The sequence below is a fragment of the Mus pahari genome, chromosome 21, assembly GCF_900095145.1.
Source record: "Mus pahari chromosome 21, PAHARI_EIJ_v1.1, whole genome shotgun sequence".
NCBI classification, from domain to species: Eukaryota; Metazoa; Chordata; class Mammalia; order Rodentia; family Muridae; genus Mus; species Mus pahari.
The window spans coordinates 55,295,801-55,314,488 of record NC_034610.1 but is presented as its reverse complement, the minus strand read 5'-3'; the positions used below and the strand labels follow the sequence as shown (position 1 = coordinate 55,314,488).

The following is an 18,688-nucleotide window of genomic DNA, read 5'->3' as shown; positions in this document are numbered from 1 at the left end:
TCTTTCCATTTTATGTCTCCATTTGATTCCATCAATATATGCTTTAACTAGGCTTTTTTAAGATTGGTTACTACCATTCTACTATTAATGTAGCTTACATGTAAAAACACATGATTGCTGGTTTTAATGTTTTTGTTTCAATACTCTTAGAGATGAATTTGAAAAATAGCTACTCTGTATCAAATAACCATGTAAGTGGGTAATCTATTGTAGTTTTATAATCATTTATATTAAGAACTTCTGCTATAATGCCATTTTAAAAGCTTCACTTAGTTTGGATAGTTTTTCCATATGGCAGATAAACTATAGGACTAAAGCCAGAGAGCAATTCACTCTATTCGGGAATTTATTGGAGTGATTTTTGTAGTAATAAGTATCCTCCTTTTAGTTTAGTCTGTTCAATTGCTTATTAGGTCTGAACCCTCAGCAAGTCAGTGTCAAGAGTGTCCAATACCCAGTCATAGCTGTTGGATACAACTGTGCAAATCTCCTAATATGACAGAAACAACTTTGCGTTTTTGATACCTTTATCAACGTCTTCATCTGCATCCTCATCATCTTCATCACCTTCAGATGAGATGATGTCAGATAACAAAGAGAAGAAGCCATAGATCCAGTCTGTTGTCTCCTCGATAGCATCGTTCACTAGTTTTAGCGGATCTGAGCCAATCTTGGCAATGGAGCTTGCTACAAGACATGGAAACAGAGGGAAAACTTTAGCAGTCATTACCTGAGAACCTAAGGAAATTTGTTTCCCAGAGTATAAATATCTCTAGACTAATATTTTGTTCAGATATGTAAAATATATCCTGCTCTAATATGTATATAAAGTAGTATATAAATACATTACATATATATTGTGATATGAAATTTTCATATTAGTATATAAATACATATAAAACAGTACTGAGGGGGGATGCAGAGCACAAAGACTGCACAATATACCGAAGTTTGTAAAATGTAAAAATCAGAAAAACTGTAAATTAGTGATTACCCTGGTGTCTCCATTCTTTCTATTTTATTTTGTTACATTCATGTGTAGCTACATTATATCATCTGAAAATGTTGGAAACAGTGCTCAGATTGAAAGGAAAGAAGTGCTGTGTCTGGAGCAGACCCTGGATGCTGGCTCTGCACCTATTCCTACAACACCCAGAGGGAGCCTGAACTCTAAATTCCAAAGCCTAGCTTTAGAAACTCAACTATCTTTCTTTGGTGAGATGTCTAATAATCAAGTCTTATCTTCAAACTCCAATGCCTACCTGTGATTACACAACTCCTCCACAAGCTTATATTAAAGTAGACTCTAATCCCACATAAACCACACAAGGACCAGGTCACAAAATCACAGACAAAATGAACAACACAGGTTGCCTCCTCATAAAGTCTTAAAGAAATATTCTTTAAAAATTGTCTAGAAGTATCCAAAGATAAAGCAGATAACTTCATTACAGTCATAAACTTCATAAAATAATTTAAGGAATTCAGTTCAATGAACTTAAAGGTGATAGCCTGAATCCTGTACAAGAAAAGACAAATTATGGTTAAATGAAAAGGCAAAGACAAATCAGAACATCAAAATTGACATCAGTCAATAGATAGAACTATTGAAGAGAATTCGAGATGACAGTGGATGGAAAACTCAGCAGGTGGCTTAGAAAACAGACTTACCAGTAAAAGAATTAAGAAGAAGAGAGAACACCAGTGATTAAAGAGAGTAGGCTAACTGAACTATTTAAGCAAAGAATATTGTAAAAATTAAAAACAGAGCATGCACATTAGAGAAACATGTAGCAATCATGGCAAATATGGAACATCTAAGAGAAAGAGATCATTGGTACACTCTGATTATAATGACCTTTAAGAATATTTAACAGTAGACTTAACCAAGCAGATAAAAGACTTCTTTAGTTAAAACTTTTAAGTCTCTGAAGAAAGAAGTAGAAGACACTAAATGGAAAGCTTTTCCCATAGTCAGATGTTGATAAAAGTAATATTGTGAAAAAAATTATCCCATCAAGAGCACTTTAGAAGTTCAATGCAATTCCAACCAAAATACTCACAATACTTTTCACTGCAGTAGAAAATGGCAACTTAAGACTGGAACCACAGGATACTTCAAACAGGCAACAAAATCCTGAGCTACAAGTCTGGGGGTGGGAAGGTGATTACTGTACCATATATGTAAATTCAGTAAGGTAATGTCACAAAGACACACATGTCAATCAATAGACCAAAATAGAAAATCTAAAGATGAATACATTTAGCTACAACTTCCTGAAATTTGAAAACAAAAATGCCAGAAAAAAGTCAGTATCATTGATAAATACTGGGAACACTACGAGATCAAGAATGAAACTATATCAATATCTATCACCATGATCAAAAAATGCAAATGGGTCAAAGACATCAATGTGAACTCTGAAATGCTGAAACATTGAGAAGAATACATAGGCAGCACCCAGCAAGATATATGTGCAGGAAAGGAGTTTTGGAAAGTGTTCAGGATTTAATGTCATTGATTGACAAATGAGACCGCATAAAACTCTAATGATTTTTGTATATCAAAAGAAATAACCAATAGATTGAAAGAGAATCCTTGCTAGTTAAACATCTGATAAAAGATTAATATCCAGAATATAGAAATAACTCAAAAAACGAAGGATCAATACAACAAAAGGCTTAATTTAAGAATGGCTATAACCTTATGCAAACTATATTTCTAAGGAACCAGAACAATGACCAAAAAGACAAGATATTCTAAAATGTTATGGAGTGCCACTTATATCCTGACGTACAAAAACAGAGGTCTGATTCAAATGAAGGACCCGTTTAGATGAGAAAACTCATGCCTGTCTCAAGAGATTAGCCAATTACTTGTCACTGGCAAAGTCTTTGAACTTAGAGGAGACCTAAACTTCCAATTTCCTAAACCAGTATATCCCTGACTGCATTCTAAATACTTATTCTTATATCTACAAATATGTGAAATTCTTACACCTTATTAAAAAAGCCATTTTATGCATCAGTAGATACTATTACAGAACTCAGCAACTGGTCAAAATTCAGCTAAAAACTGGCTATGCTGTGCCCAGCCACAACTGTTGTGTCTACAACATAGCACCTACACATATGGCTCTGAGAACTGTTTGGAAAAGAGTGGATAGAAAGGCTGTAAACAAACAATCAAAAAAACAAACAACAGAGAACCAGGTTGCCTTCTGTGAGATAATGCCTTCTATATATGACAAAGAAGCCGAACCCATTAAAATTTAAGAGTATTGTCCCATAAACAATATCTGGACAGCAACAGCACAGTTGTATGAGGGAAATTTTATAAGGCAGGAGATGAAAAGCTATGGGAAACTGATGCCAGCTGGGAGTGGAAGAATCAGTCAACACTAGGAACAAGCCCCCTGATGGGTTATCCAGTCTCAACTGGTCTGCCCTAAACATATACACATACAAGCAACACTAAATGTACTAAGCAAGCTGTATTTATATATACCTATTTGAGTGTGTGTGTGTGAATGTGACTGTGTATATAATAACAACTAATGAAGAAGTTATGAATTTGTGAGGGAGTAGTATACAGAAGATTTAGAAGAGGAATTGGAGGGGTGGAAATGCTATATCTATAGTATTCATGTGTGATTCTCAAATAAATTTAAAAGATACAGAGGAAATGTGAACAATTTATAATAAAACACAGTTAAATTAAATACCCTTCTCATGAATTCAGTTGTCTTATGAAAATTTGGGCCCTGGAATTTCTAGTATTGACAATATTATGCTTAAATATTTAATAAAATGTAAATAGGAAATTGTGCATTTACATTCACTGCCAAAACTTGTCTTTAGCAATGTAATGTTCAGTCAAGGGGTTGTTTTGTAAGCTTCTTACATGTAATAATTTAGTTATAATTTCTCACACCATAGATCACTAATCTTGTGTATCCTTGTTGGTTACTACCATTGATTTCCATTGCCACAGTAGAGTCAAACAACTTTTTAATGGTTTTCTGATTTTCTATTTCTTTATAAATTGAAAATTAAACACAAACTGTAGAAATTAGCAAGATGCTTAAAGAGTTTGTGATGTTGTAATGCTTTTCTTTTCTACTTTATTTCCCAGATTAATTTTTCCCCTCTAGTAGCAGGCTCAGGCTATCTCAGAATAAAGTACATATCGCCACATTCTGTTGTATTTTTTTAATTTTTTGTTCTAGCAGTCTTGAGTATTTCATTTACTAAAAAGTAACTTTGTATACAGATTGAAATTTTTGGAGTGTGTTATCTGAACCCCCCCCAAAAAAACACTTCTTCAGACATAATTCAATAAAATTGATTAAAATATTTCTCATTTTAACATTATTAAGAAGATTCCTTTTATAAAAAAACTTAAAGGACATATGACATTTTTGTGTACTCAATCAGATCAAACAGGAATATTAAATATTATTCCATTAGTTTAGAAATTTTACAAGTTACTCAAGAGCAATAGGGAGAATTAAATAAATACAGAAGGATGTTTTCTCTTACAAGACTCATAAACTATAAGATAAACATGTAGCAAGATAACTATAAAACAGAAAGAGAATTTTGATAGAAGAGCAGACAAATTTACTTGAAAATCTTGAAAAATATCAGAAAATTAAATATGTAATATACCTTTTAAAACCAGCTAAAGGATTGTAAGACTGACACTGGCATCTAGGCCAGAGCAATTTAATCATTGCTTGAGGGAAAATTTTACCTAGAAGATATAACTGTGCCAGCTACTTGTACAACTTGACTAAGGTTAGAGTCCTCAGAAAGAAAAAAACACAATTAACAAAATCCCTCTATAAGATCCACCTGTGGGTAATCCTTTAGGGTATTTTCTTAATTATCAATTAATAGGGGAAAGGCCCAGACCATTGTAGGTGGGGCATCCTAGGGGCTGGTGGTTCTGGGTTCTCTAAGAAAACAAACTGAGCAACCCATGATGACCAAGCCAGTAAGCAGCACCCTGATAGGGCTTATGCATCAGCCCCTGCCTCCAGGATCTAGCTCTCTTTAAATTCTTGCCCTGACTTTCTTTATTGATGAACTAATATGTGGAAATATAAGACAAGTAAACCCTTTCCTCTCCAACTTGCTTTGGGTCATGGTATTTCATTACACCAATAGTAACCCTAACTATGACAATGGCAGTATCAATACTCAGATAACAAAACAAATTTTGCTTCTCTGCCTAAGAATTCACTAGTCTACAATGGAGGATGATAGATTATTAGGCAGAATCCAGTGTTATTTATATATCATGTATAAATTATACATTGTCTTATATTTTACTCAATCTTCTAATTTTGCTATCAGGTGGCCAGGTATTACTAATAATACACTGTGATTAGAGGAATTTGTGATTAATATAGAAAGCAAATGTGTAATTAAAAGAATAATATGATAAAAGAGAAGACATTCAATGAAAAATATTATGTTCAAAAGAGACTAGAGTTAAAAACAAAAACAAACAAACAAACAAACAAACAAACAAAACCAAAAAAATGAATCCTATATGCCAAAATAAATAATTAGCTACCAAGGAAATTTTCAAATACAGACAAAAGTAGATTGAATATTTTATATAATCATTTAGTTGACCAGAATATCAATTGAGGTTTGAGTAGAAAAGCAAGATGAGCATGCAACAAAGATAAGGGTTGTCCTATTTGGATTTGATTTTATATAATTCACAAAGTCTATGAGAGGTTTAGATGTCTGCATGACAACTAGATGGAAGAAAGATGGGAGAAGGCAATTTCAGCTTGCAAGGGAAGAGATGACATTCATAAACTCTAATTTGCTCCTCTTCTAAGACCTTCAAGTTTGCATGTTGCATATAGCTTTTGCTAATCTGCCTAAGTTCCAGAAACAAGACATCCTACCAGCCCCCACCCAGCTTCCCTTGAGTCCAAAGATAAAAGACACAGACATACACATTATTCATTTTCAACTTACCTTCTTGGAACAATTGGTGGACATTATTAAACTCCTCTGGCTAATGGGCTCTTAGTTCTGCACCTCCTACTTAAACTTTAGTTGTTCAGTTATATCTAGTCCTTGCTAAACACTTCCAACCTCCTGCCTGTAGGAATTCCTGCCTATTTCTTCCACCCAGCAATTGGTCCACAGTTTCTTTACTGACAAATCAAGAACCAATTAAGAAACAGGACCTTACCATCAGAACCACCCCTACATCTGCATGATTGTGATGGTGATAGTTTTCAGAATAAGTTTATATCTCTTCATTATCACCTTACACAAGAATGGGAGAAGCCAATGGAAAATGTGGTGGAGCAGTCATTTTTGTCAAGCATGAAAGTCAAGAGATCAGTAACAGTATGTATTCAGAATAATACTGGAACTGCAATGACTGTCTTTTCTCTTTCTTTTTCTTTTTCTTTTTCCCTTTCTTTTTCTTTTTCTTTTTTTGTTTTCTTTCTTTCTTTCTTTCTTTCTTTCTTTCTTTCTTTCTTTCTTTCTTTCTTTCTTTCTTTCTTTTTTAATCCTCTCGGAAACAGGGGGAGATATGGGATAAGGAACAGTCAGAGGCTGGACTGGGAGAGAGATAATGACTGGACTATAAAAAAAAAAGGATTTTCAAGAATCCAAAACTTAGTGAACTTTACCTTCAAAATTAACATTATTCACTTGGGGTAGAGTACTTATCTCACTGATAAATAAACTTGTCTCATAAATATCCACTGTAATGACCTTCTAATGGTGAAAATTTCACTCCTATGCTTGCCTCCTGCCTTTCAGATTTGGCATTTACTTTCTTTCTCTCACACTATGCCCAAACTAGGCAAGAGAAAGAACTCCAAATATCTATTTCCATCTGTTGAAAGTGACAACATGTAATATGACTGTTCTGCATTCACTTCAACATTTACAAATTTTAGATTTTTTTCCTTTCTCCTAAAAATCCCATCTCCTTTTTAATCTAATATATCAAATATGCAAACACAAATTATAGGTATTAAGTCTTATTCCCAGATCCGTATGTCCATAGATATAGAAGCTTAACCCATTTAGATTTTATATTCTACTGATTTTTTGAAAACTATTTATTTTATGAGTGTGAGATTTTTGTCTATACACATTGAATGCCTAGTGTCCTTGGAGATAAAGGGAAAGTGTTGGATACCCTCAAACTTTATTGATGGGATAGCTGTGAGCCACCAAGAGTTTATGCATACCAAAACTGGAGTTTTCTATGAGAGAAACAAGTGACATAACTAGAGAGACAGAGAGACAGAGAGAATAATATATATTACATTATATTATATATTATATTACATTTTATATTATTTTAAAGTTAATACACTTAGGAAAAGCATTCCTGCACCAAGTTGTCACATTCTCGAAGCTTTTAGAGAAATAGAACCATAGAACAAGAAACACCAACAAGCTACATGCTCATCTATTTCTAAATGAAGTTTTGAACACGGGATTTGCCATCTTTGTGTTTAATGTTCACAGCTCTTTCTCTTGTGTTAACTATGTAGGCCCTTGATCAGACCAATGTCATCTTTGTTCTCATTGTATTGGTTTGCAAATTTATCCAAAATGTCAAAATTACTATTTATAATAGAAAGAGTGACAGATGTTTTACATATTTTTTCACTATGCTTGTCACTGAGGTATATTGCACTAAAGGCAGGGTCAGGATCATGACTGAAAAACATTGAAATTCATTGTTTTTCTGTGCTTATAAAGACAATATAATGTAAATTGATTCATTTCAATATAACTCCAAACGTTAGTGACTATTACTTATATATATTTTAATTATAAAACATAAGGCCCTTAAGTCAAAACTACATAATTACACCCTAAGAAGTAACAAATGTACACAAGGCTAAACAAAACAAAAAAAAAAACACAAAACAAAACAAAACACAAAATATTTTTGCAAACCTTTTCACCTCTCTTCTGTTCTTGTCCTCTATTTAATTTGTTATGTCATATACATATTCGAATTTATAGGAAGAGGCTTAGAAATTAAATAAACAATAATCATTTTAATATAGGAGACATTTGTCTTTTAGCTCTCTATTTAAAACTTTCAGTTTTATATTTCCTATGCACCTTCACTCTTAACTTCAGCCATTTAGCAATGTGTGCTGAAATGGAAATTGAATAACCCTCTGTTATCACTCAACTGATACCTTTGAGGCAATGAGGAACCTTGCCATGTGCAAATAAAAATGCAAATAAAATGCACTTCAGCATGGCTTTCCACTTGCAGTAAACTATGCTGCAAATATTTAAGCCCAAAATTGATCAGCTAACTAGATCTAGACCCATTTCAAATAAAGGGCTTACTATATTTCAATCAAAGATATAAACAAAAGTTGAGTACCTTTACTTAGGCCATGAACACCAGGGATTATATTATACTTTAAAAAAAATAAGCAGGTAAACATATGAGACTTTTATTAATAGAAAATAAGTATCTTTCTTTTGATAGCTCACCATTTGGGAAATTCAAGGCAGGATGCAACTATCAACACTCAGACAAATTGTACTCCAAAGGATGGTATTTTGGAATACTTAAAATTACTATTCTTTCTCCTGCTCTATTTTGCTCAATTAAGGATTCTTTACAAACTAGCATCCCTCTCTTCAGGGTGGGTCAGAGAAACTAGAAACTCTGTCTCTAAAGAAAGCTTTTGCAAAAACTCTCTATAAATATTACTGCCATCTCCTACCTAGGTGTTTGAGCACTGGTCATATATAACTCCACTTGTCTGATAGTAAGACATTTTGTTATAGGTGATTTCATCATCTCAAAGGAAAAAGTGATGCGAACAGAGAGTCAGAAATAAATGGAAGTGACCTTCCTGTTGCCTTTCCCAGTTTTTTTGTTGCTAGCTTGGTACCATTCCTTCTAACACCTTTTGAAAAGGATGACCTTTAGTCAAGATAGCAAAGCATGAGATTTTGTTTTAACGGGCCTTTGGGTCTTCATCTTTGAAGGTTGCTGGGTCATATGAATTTTTGTTAGAATCCCTTCTGTTTTTCTGTGCTGACACAACTTCTGATTAGAGTAATGTCTGCTATGACCACCAACTTGTATGTATTTTCATAATGTGAATACTACCAGTGTTGATCGAATTATATACCTATGCAGGCTAATCATAAGAAAGAGAGAAGACCACAAATTAATAAAATTAAAGATTAGAAGAGAAAATATTACAACACACAGTAAAAAAAAAAAAACAGAGGTATGTTAAGAGATAATTTAAAGTCTGTATTCCAAAAGAATGGAAAAATGCAAAAGAATTTAATATATGTTTAGGCACTTCTGCCTATCAAAATCAAGTGAAGATGCTATAAATAGCTTAAAGAGATCTACAAGTATCAATGAGATTCGAGTAATAAACTCTTACAACTAAAAATATTCCAGGATAGACTGAATTCAATGATAAATTCTACCAGACCTTTAAAGATGGAATTATATTAATACTCTTCAAATTAGTCTATAAAATAGTTAGAATGATACTACCAAACATATCTCAATGTAATAAAAGCTTTAGACAATAAACCTATCACCAGTATTATGTGAAATAGAGATCTAAGATATATTTTTCAAAATCAAGAATAGGTCAAGCATGCCTCCCTGTCTCTACTCTTATTAAATATAGAATTTAAAGTCCAGCCTTAGAATTTATGCCAAAGACAAAAAAATGGAAGAGATATAAATAGCAAACAAAGAAGCCAAATTATCTTTAATATAGCAGATATGGACCTACACTTAAAAGCCATCAAAACTCCTTTTTAAAAAACCTTCTTAGTGGTACAACCACTCTGGAAATCAATCTGGAGGTTCTTCAGAAAATTGGAAATAGATCTACCTGAAGACCCAGCTCTACCACTCTCAGGCATATACCCAAAAGATGCCCCATAATGCCACAGAGACAAGTGCTTCACTATATTCATAGCAGTCTTGTCTGTCATAGCTAAAAGCTGGAAACAACGGAGATGTCACATGCTTTTAATCCCAGAATTGGAAGGCAAAGGATCTCTGTGAGTTTGAGTCTATCCTGGTTTATATAATGAGTTTCAGGACAGACAGTGCTACAAAGTGAGACTCTGTCTCAAAGAAACAAAATACAACAAAACAAAACAAAAAACGAAACTAAAAAACAAAACAACAAATGTTTCACACTACTGTATACTTTGACTCTGCAACCAACCACCTAGGAAGCATACAATTTTCAACTTTTCCTTTAAAAAATAATAATGCACTTTCATCATAACTCCAATAAAAAACTAAGACTAAAATTAAGAAATTTTACAAGCTTATGTTTAAGAGTTCATTCCTATTAAAAATGAACACATTTTTCTTTATCTATTTCCTCATTTCATGAAGTATCATTAAATTTTTATCTAATAATGACTGGACTATAGAACCCTCTTCTTCTTAGGTATACTTCTAAGCATAGGGAACTGGGTAAAAACACAAATCCATTTAGTCCTAGTGGCCTAAAGAATCAGATAGCCTGGGACATTTACGGAAAATGTGGACTTTGAGATAAGATTTGAATTACATAAAGAAGCACACAAAATGTCTGCTATTCTATAAATCCCAGTTCACATGAGAATTTATAAAGTCTAAAAAATTGTTATATTCACTGTAATCCTTGAACTTTCTTAAAATATAATGACATAATCACATATATAATGTACATATACATCCACAGACAAATGCTTTCCTATGCACAGCTGTAAATAGGTAGGCAGGTATGTAGAAAATAAAAAGATAAGTAACTAGTAGATAGATAGTTGGATAGATAGATGATAGAGATAGATGATAGGTGGAGAAAGAGAGGGGAGAGAGAGAGAGAGAGAGAGAGAGAGAGAGAGAGAGAGAGAGAGAGAGAGACTGACTAAGTTGGAGATTTCCCCAAAATAATCTTCACTCTGTTAAACTCAACATCGTAATAAGCAACGCACCTGCTTAATTAGGATACGTGCCAAGAAAAGAAAAAAATAGGGAATTAATTTCCAAAGCAATAGATAAATGGCACATCTCATTAGAAACTCTATTTAAAAGAAATATTTGAGGGATGTCTGCAAGGATTTCATAATAAATTGATGCTTATATCATCACATCATTGTCATCTTTCTTTTCAGATTATTGAACTTATTTCCTCCTAGTAGAGTTCAAATTCAATCTACATTTTATGAATGATTGCCTCCTTGTGCCAAATATACATTCTTTTCAAAGATCATTGTCTTCTAATGATCACTAAGCTAGGTTTGATATCATATGTTTTGTGGGACATTTGGGAAATTTTCTAAACAGCAATAGTCACCCTGATCCAATGTATACTAACACTTTCCAGTTGTCAATAAGAATATTAGTAAATTATGACCTTGCTTTTGTGCAAGAAATGGTACGATTATCGCAGTCTTGCATACATGCACTGAGGTAGATGAAAACTGTAAGAAATTTCTTAACAAACAGGATTGGTTTACATTTGTTATTGTTAAAGTGAAACCTGTCCCTTTGTTAACAACTGAAGGTAAGGAATTTCTATCAAGTGGACTAATTTGTGTCCTCAGAAAACAGCACATCAGCCAACTCTCTGTTTTCTGTAAGAGCTTCTTTAGAAGCTTGAGTCATACAGTCAGTCGCTTCCATGAGAACCTAGCCTCTGTTACTAAGAGACTAGTTTGATTTTTCTCCCTAAAAGTTTCTGTTGGCATTTATTTTTCAGGAGAGATGTAAGAGCAATGAGCGTAACGATGGGGTCGTGCTTTGTCTTGAGTCCTGGGTTTTCTCCTCTTTTAACTTCATTTTTCTCTCAAAAGCATCTGTGAATGACTAAACTATATAGACAGCCAACATGTATATGCTGTATCCCCTATAATATTATCAAAGTAGAATTAAAATTTTCTCAAATGCCCCTAGATAGAAATTCCCAGGTAACTGTTGGGAAAGGGGAAGGCAGACTGTAGGAGCTAATGCATCAATTATCTGTCCTCTGAAGGTGGGTGCTGGGTGTATCCTTGCATCCTTTCACATTTCCTTCAGTATCTTGGCCATGCTTGTGTAGCAACATCCTCCTTGGTTTCTAGTTTCTGCTGGAATTTCTGCTTCATGCATCTCTAAAGCATGGCATAGCACTTCATGACCAATAACTCACCTAAACATTTAAGGTGTTAAGAAACAAATGAAGGTCACAGTCTGTCCTTACTCTCCTCTATTTTATTTCCATCTGCCGTCTCAATTGTCAGCATGATTTTCCACTCAACAGCAGGTACATTCAACATGATTAGTCAGCTCCCAGGAATTCATGAGCTATGGTGTTGTGAATTCTATTCTGTAATAGGCAAAGTGCTTCTGCTATTTTCAACACTGATAGATAGACCCAATATTGTTTGAATATTTTTTCAGGTGTTGCATTTGGCAAGGAATCAAGAAAAGTGAAATACTTTCCCAATCTATTTATATTCAGTGTTCTAAAATTTGTCTTCATTATTCTGAATAATCCAAATTATAAATTTTAAAGAAAAGAAAGGGAAATATATCTATCACAGACAAGGAAAAGGAAATTCCTACTCATGTTAGTGTCAGGGTTATTTTTGTGTGTTCCATGAGTAGGATACATAGAACACACAAAAAATTCTGAGAATGAGAAATTATCAACATTGCTAGCTTAAAATCCCCATCCTAAAGTCAGTATAGTATGTATTTAATAGATATAAAGTTTCTTTTTGAATGAACCTATTCTAAAGGTTTCACAGTATTTATCTAATGTTACAAAGTACCAGATAGTAATTTGATACAGTGCCACCCATGCTGGCCTTCAATATAAGCTTCAACATGCTTCCTTAGCCTGTTAGTCCTGTTTTGAAGCTATTAATAATTACATATTCAAAATCTATTGGGGGGTATTATAAAAGACTCATCATGTATGTATTCTAACTCCTAGTAAATGTTTAAATTATATCAATTAAAAACAGTATTGAAAACGTAGTTTTCATTCTCTAAATCTCTTGAAGTAAAATTGTGATGAATCATTAAAAGGACTCATTAGTAACTCACTAAAGGGATGAATGAAAATAGAATTTTATATGTAAATGATCGTGTTTAATCTTTAAGGAGATTGATATGAGGTCCATGAGGTTTTGTTACAATCGTGCCAAGTCTTTGAACATATATTCCTTTGTTCTGTAAATGGATCATTTGAACTTTAATAAGCAAAAAGCTTTTAGACAGTTTGTGTTTTTTAAATATTTGTTTTCAATTTTAATTTTGTACTTTTTTCATTTCTAGTCTACTTATGACACCCATCTTATTATGGCAAGTGTTTCTGTGTGCCTGTTTTTGTTGTAAGATCCACTTGTCAACTAGAGTAGTGCATGTTCTTACCTTATGTCTGAATATTTATGAAACATGTACAATTTTGGAATATAGGGTTTATGAGAATGAAGTGTGTGACAACCAGACACCAACACCTCATCTCGCCTCCCAGTCCAGTAATATTTTCTGTTTTGTACTCTTACTTCTAAAGGCTTTTCCAAACAATATTTAGTGGAGTTAACCTGTTAATCTAAAAGAATTTGCAAAAATGAAATCAGATTTCAAAGGATAGACCATGAAGCCAATGTGGCTTTGGCTCTATTCTTTCCGATCTAGGAGGATCGACACACACCCCCCATGCTGTGGGGACATACAGGTATTAAGTAGCTGATGAGTAGACACTTTATAGTTTCATTAACTTCAGTATTTCATCAAGTGCTGTCTCCGCCAATCTTTTAAGTAAAATCTCATAAGAGTCACATATATAAACCATTTCCAAATTTCTGACCTACAGATACTATGGAACTACAAATATTGCTATAGTAAGCTTCTTACTTTTGAAGTAATTACTTAGTCATGGATAACTGCTCAGAAAAGGTAATATTTCATTGTGTAATCACTTTCATTCTCTTATTTCTCTGTTTTCTTAATTCCTAGGGCCAAGCTCAATAAAATTTCAATTAAATGAAATAAAATTATATATGTACATTTCTTGATAAATTAAGATTGTATCTTTAAAAAATGCATGCTTTCATATATACATGTTCTATACCTTGATACAAATAGGAAATATTGAGGGGGAAATTACCTGGCTGTTGACATTGCATATATAGATTATATATATAACTGAATTATAAACTTTTTCTTGTAATTTTCCTAAGTAATACCCCAGGAAATCTATTTGTATGATTTTTTTAACTGTTTAGAATTATAAGTAATCCACATATTATTTAAAATGTTTGATAGGATGTATGTTTAAAAAAAAAGATGTAGTTTAAATCTCAAAATGTCAAAGTTATGCATTTCTTTAAATAATATACCATAAAAGACTTTATATGTATCTGATATTCATAGATCGAGATGAATAAAACAATTTTCCTTGAAAAAGTTTGTTTCTCTATGATACAGTCAAATCAACTGATAGTTCTAATACATTCCACTAATGCTTTTTAATAGATGTGTCCATAAGTACTATAAGTAAGAGAATATATTATACCATAGCAAGTTATTTATATATTACCAAAGACATCATAGATGAAGGAATATGTCAGGAAACATGAATAATTCTTACTATTAACTTGTTACTCTACCTCTACCATATTCTAGATCTGAGAAAACACTGTTGTACATAGAGAGCAAGAAAGAAAATTTTGCATTTGCCTAGGATGAGTAGGTAATAACTGAAATAAATATGGTTGAGAAATTGGATATTTCTTATAATCACTAAATTATAAGATAAAAACAAGGAGCTAAGCAAGTTCTGTGTGAATTTCTATGTATTTTTTATACTTAGGTAATAGTAAAAACATTACTTTTTCCAGATGTTTTATGAAGATGCCTTTAGAACTATATTAATAGGTAGGAATTGATGCAGATAGTACAAAATGTCATAAATTCCCTGAAAAGAGAATGAAATTGTGAAGTGTCATAACATATATGGTGTCACTGATAAAACAGCTCAGATTTATGTCATTTTTGTTTACAAAGCTTAGGCTATAATAATTCTCCAGCTCCAAATAGACTTTTAAACCAACTGTAGGATCATTTTGAGGGGGTACGGTGATTTTATCATTAATAAATGTGGGTATCATAAGAAAGGAAATTCACAGAGGATCTGTGCTTTGTATGGAAAACTAACTGAAATACCATCAGATAATGTGACTGTAACTCATAACAATTCATAGCACTTGATGACAGTAGCTCCATGGGAAAGTTTATCTAATCTTTATGTAATCTAGGCAAAGGATATGGTCAATAGGACGACAACCAACAGATTGGGAGAATATCTTTACCAATCCTACATCCAATAGAGGGCTATTGTATATCCATTATATACAAAGAATTCAAGAAGTTAGATTCCAGAGTATCAAATAACCCTATTAAAAATGGAGTGCAGAGCTAAACAAAGAATTTTCAACTGAGGAATATAGAATGGCCAAGAAGCAACTGAAGAAATGTTCAACATCCGTAGTCATCAGGAAAATGCAAATCAAAACAACCCTGAGATTCCATCTCACACCAGTCAGGATGGCTAAGATCAAAAACTCAGGTGACAGCAGATGCTGGAAATCATGTGGAGGAAGGAACACTCCTCCACTCTTGGTGGGATTGCAAACTGGTACAACCACTCTGGAAATCAGTCTTACAGTTCCTCAGAAAATTGGACATAGTATTTATTACCAGAGTACCCAGCTATACCACTCCTGGGCATATACCCAAAAGATGTCTAACATATAACAAGGGCACATGATCCACTATGTTCATAGAGCCTTATTAGTAATAAGCTGAAGCTGCAAAGAACCCAGATGTCCTTCAACAGAGGAATGAATACAGAAAATGTAGGACATTTACACAATGGAATACTACTCAGATATTAAAAATAATGACTTCATGAAATTCTTAGGCAAATGATGGAACTAGAAAATATCTTCCTGAGTGAGATAACCCAATCTCAAAAGAACACACATTGTATGCACTCACTGATAAATGGAAATTATCCCGAAATCTCTGAATAGCCAAGATACAATTCATAAACCACATGAAGCTCAAGAAGAAAGAAGACCGAAGTGTGGTTGCTTCTTAGAAGCGGGAACAAAATACTCATTGGAGGAAATACAGAGGCAAAGTGTGGAGCAGAGACTGAAGGAAATGCCATCCAGAAACTTGCCTACCTGGGGATCTATCCCATATACAGTCACTGTCTTAGCCAGGGTTTCTATTCCTGCACAAACATCATGACCAAGAAGCAAGTTGGGGAGGAAAGGGTTTATTCACCTTACACTTCCATGTTGCTGTTCATCACCAAAGGAAGTCAGGACTGGAACTCAAGCAGGTCAGGAAGCAGGAACTGATGCAGAGGCCATGGAGGGATGTGATTTACTGGCTTGCTTCCCCTGGTTTGCTCAGCTTGTTTTCTTATAGATACCAGCCCAGAGATGGTACCATCCACAAGGGGCCCACTCCATTGATCACTAATTGAAAAAAATGCCCCACAGCTGAATCTCATGAAGGCACTTCCCCAACTGAAGCTCATTTCTGTGGGATAAGTTCAGCCTGTGTCAAGTTGACTCACAAAACCAACCAGTACAATTGACCCCTTGTCAACTTGATACACAAACACATCACTATTAAGCCTCAACCCTTACTTTCTTATTCATTCCCAAAATCTAAATAACTTTAAAAGTCCCACAGTCTTTACATATTAAAATTTCAATCCCTTTAAAATGTCCAGTATCTCTTAAAATTCAAAGCCTTTCAAAAAATTCAAAGTCTTATAACTGTGGGATTCATTAAAATACTTTCTTCCTTCAAGAGGGAAAAATGTCTGGGCACGGTCACAATCAAAAGCCAAAACTAAACACCAACCATCTAATGTCTGGGATCCACTCACAATCTTTTGGATTCCTCCAAGGGTTAGGTCACTTCTTGAGCTCTGCCCTTTGTAGCACACACCTTGTCTTCTAAGCTCCAGATAACTGTACTCAGGTGTTGCTGCTGTTCTTGGTGGTCATCTCATGGTACTGGCATCTCTAAAACACTGCTGTCTTCTGCTGTAACTAGGCTTCACCAACAGCCTCTCGTGGGCTCTCTTCATGGTGCCAAGCCTCAACTCTTTTCCATGACCTCTTCATTCCTGAGCCATCAACTGAGGCTGTACCTTCTAAGACCTCTCATAGTGCTGAGCTTCAGCTGCTCTTCAGGACCCCTACATGCCTTCAAAATCAGTACTACCTGGACGACTCTTACACATTACACATTACACATTACACATAGCACAAGGTACAACCTTGGCGATCTCTGGATCACAGCCTCTGTGCTCTCAGAAAACACTNCCTAGAAGATTTCACCTCAATGATGCTGGTCTCTTCTTAATCACCGCTAATTTCTTAGCTCCAGCTAACCAGCATCAATAGTCCCAGAAATGCAAAGTTTTTGCTTTAGTAGTTCTGGTCTCTTTTTAATTACAGCTGATTCTTTAGCCCAGTTGATTCTTCAGCCCAGCTGATTCTTCAGTTCCAGTCTTGACATCCTTTGATGACCAACAGCAATGTGGAAAGTGTAAGCTGAATAAACCCTTCCTCCCTAACTTGTTTCATGGTTATGATGTTTGTGCATGAAACCCTGACTACCTAAGACAGTCACCAAATGCGGACACTATTTTGGATGCCAAGAAATACATGCTGACAGGAGTCTGATATATTTGTCTCCTGAGAGGCTCTTCCAGAGCCTGACAAATACTGAGGCAGATGCTCACAGCCAAATGTCTGACTGAGCATTGGGACCCCAATGTAGGAGTTAGAGGAAGGACAGAAAGAGCTGAAGGGGCTTGCAACTCCATAGAAAGAACAACTATATCAATCAACCAGAGACCCCAGAGCTCCCAGAGATTAAACCACCAACCAAGGGGTACACATGAAGGGACCCATGGCTCCAGCATCATATGTAGCAGAGGATTGCCTTATTGGGCATCATTTGGAGGAGAGCCCCATGGTCCAGTGAAGGCTAGAGACACCAGTATAGCGGAATGTGATGGCGGGGAGGCAGGAGTGGGTTGATGTGTGGAGGAACACCCTCATAGAAGCATGGCAATGGGGATGAGATAGGGGTGTCCAGGGGTGAAACCTGGAAAGGGGATAACATTAGAAATGTAAATAAATATCCAAAAAGAACAAAGAAAGAAGCAACAAATAAATAAAATAAAAATAAAAATTAACTGAAAGTAGTTTTGCAGTTTATAGAATAAATTTCTATGTCTACTTGCAAAATTAACTTAGAGATAGTAGATTGGCATATAGCTCTCTAGAATATATATTACAAAATAAGTTAAGAATATTTTTATGGCCATCTTTATTTTTGAGGTTATAATAAAAGAAATAATATTTTAATGGAAAGGAAATGCAAAATTCTGTAATCCATTAGACTTAGTAAACATGTGGATTTCTAGAGTAACATAACCAAACATTTTTCAGTTAAAATTCTGTCATTTTAAATTATCAAAAATGCAACTACATTTTCTTTCAAGAATCCATCTAAGAATACAGTAAAATGCATTACTTATTAGAGCAGAAACCTAAGACTATTTAGTTGACATTTTGTTCTTGTCTC

The 18,688-nt window shown here is 34.2% G+C and overlaps 1 protein-coding gene across 1 annotated transcript in view; it reads right to left on the bottom strand.

Moving 5' to 3' along the window:
• Trdn (triadin) overlaps window positions 1-18,688 on the bottom strand; it is a 398,410-nt gene that overhangs the window by 325,668 nt on the left and 54,054 nt on the right. Inside the window, exon 3 of the mRNA XM_029532915.1 lies at window positions 526-687. Within this exon, the coding sequence (XP_029388775.1) occupies window positions 526-687 (162 nt within the window). The remainder of the gene's footprint in view (window positions 1-525; window positions 688-18,688) is intronic.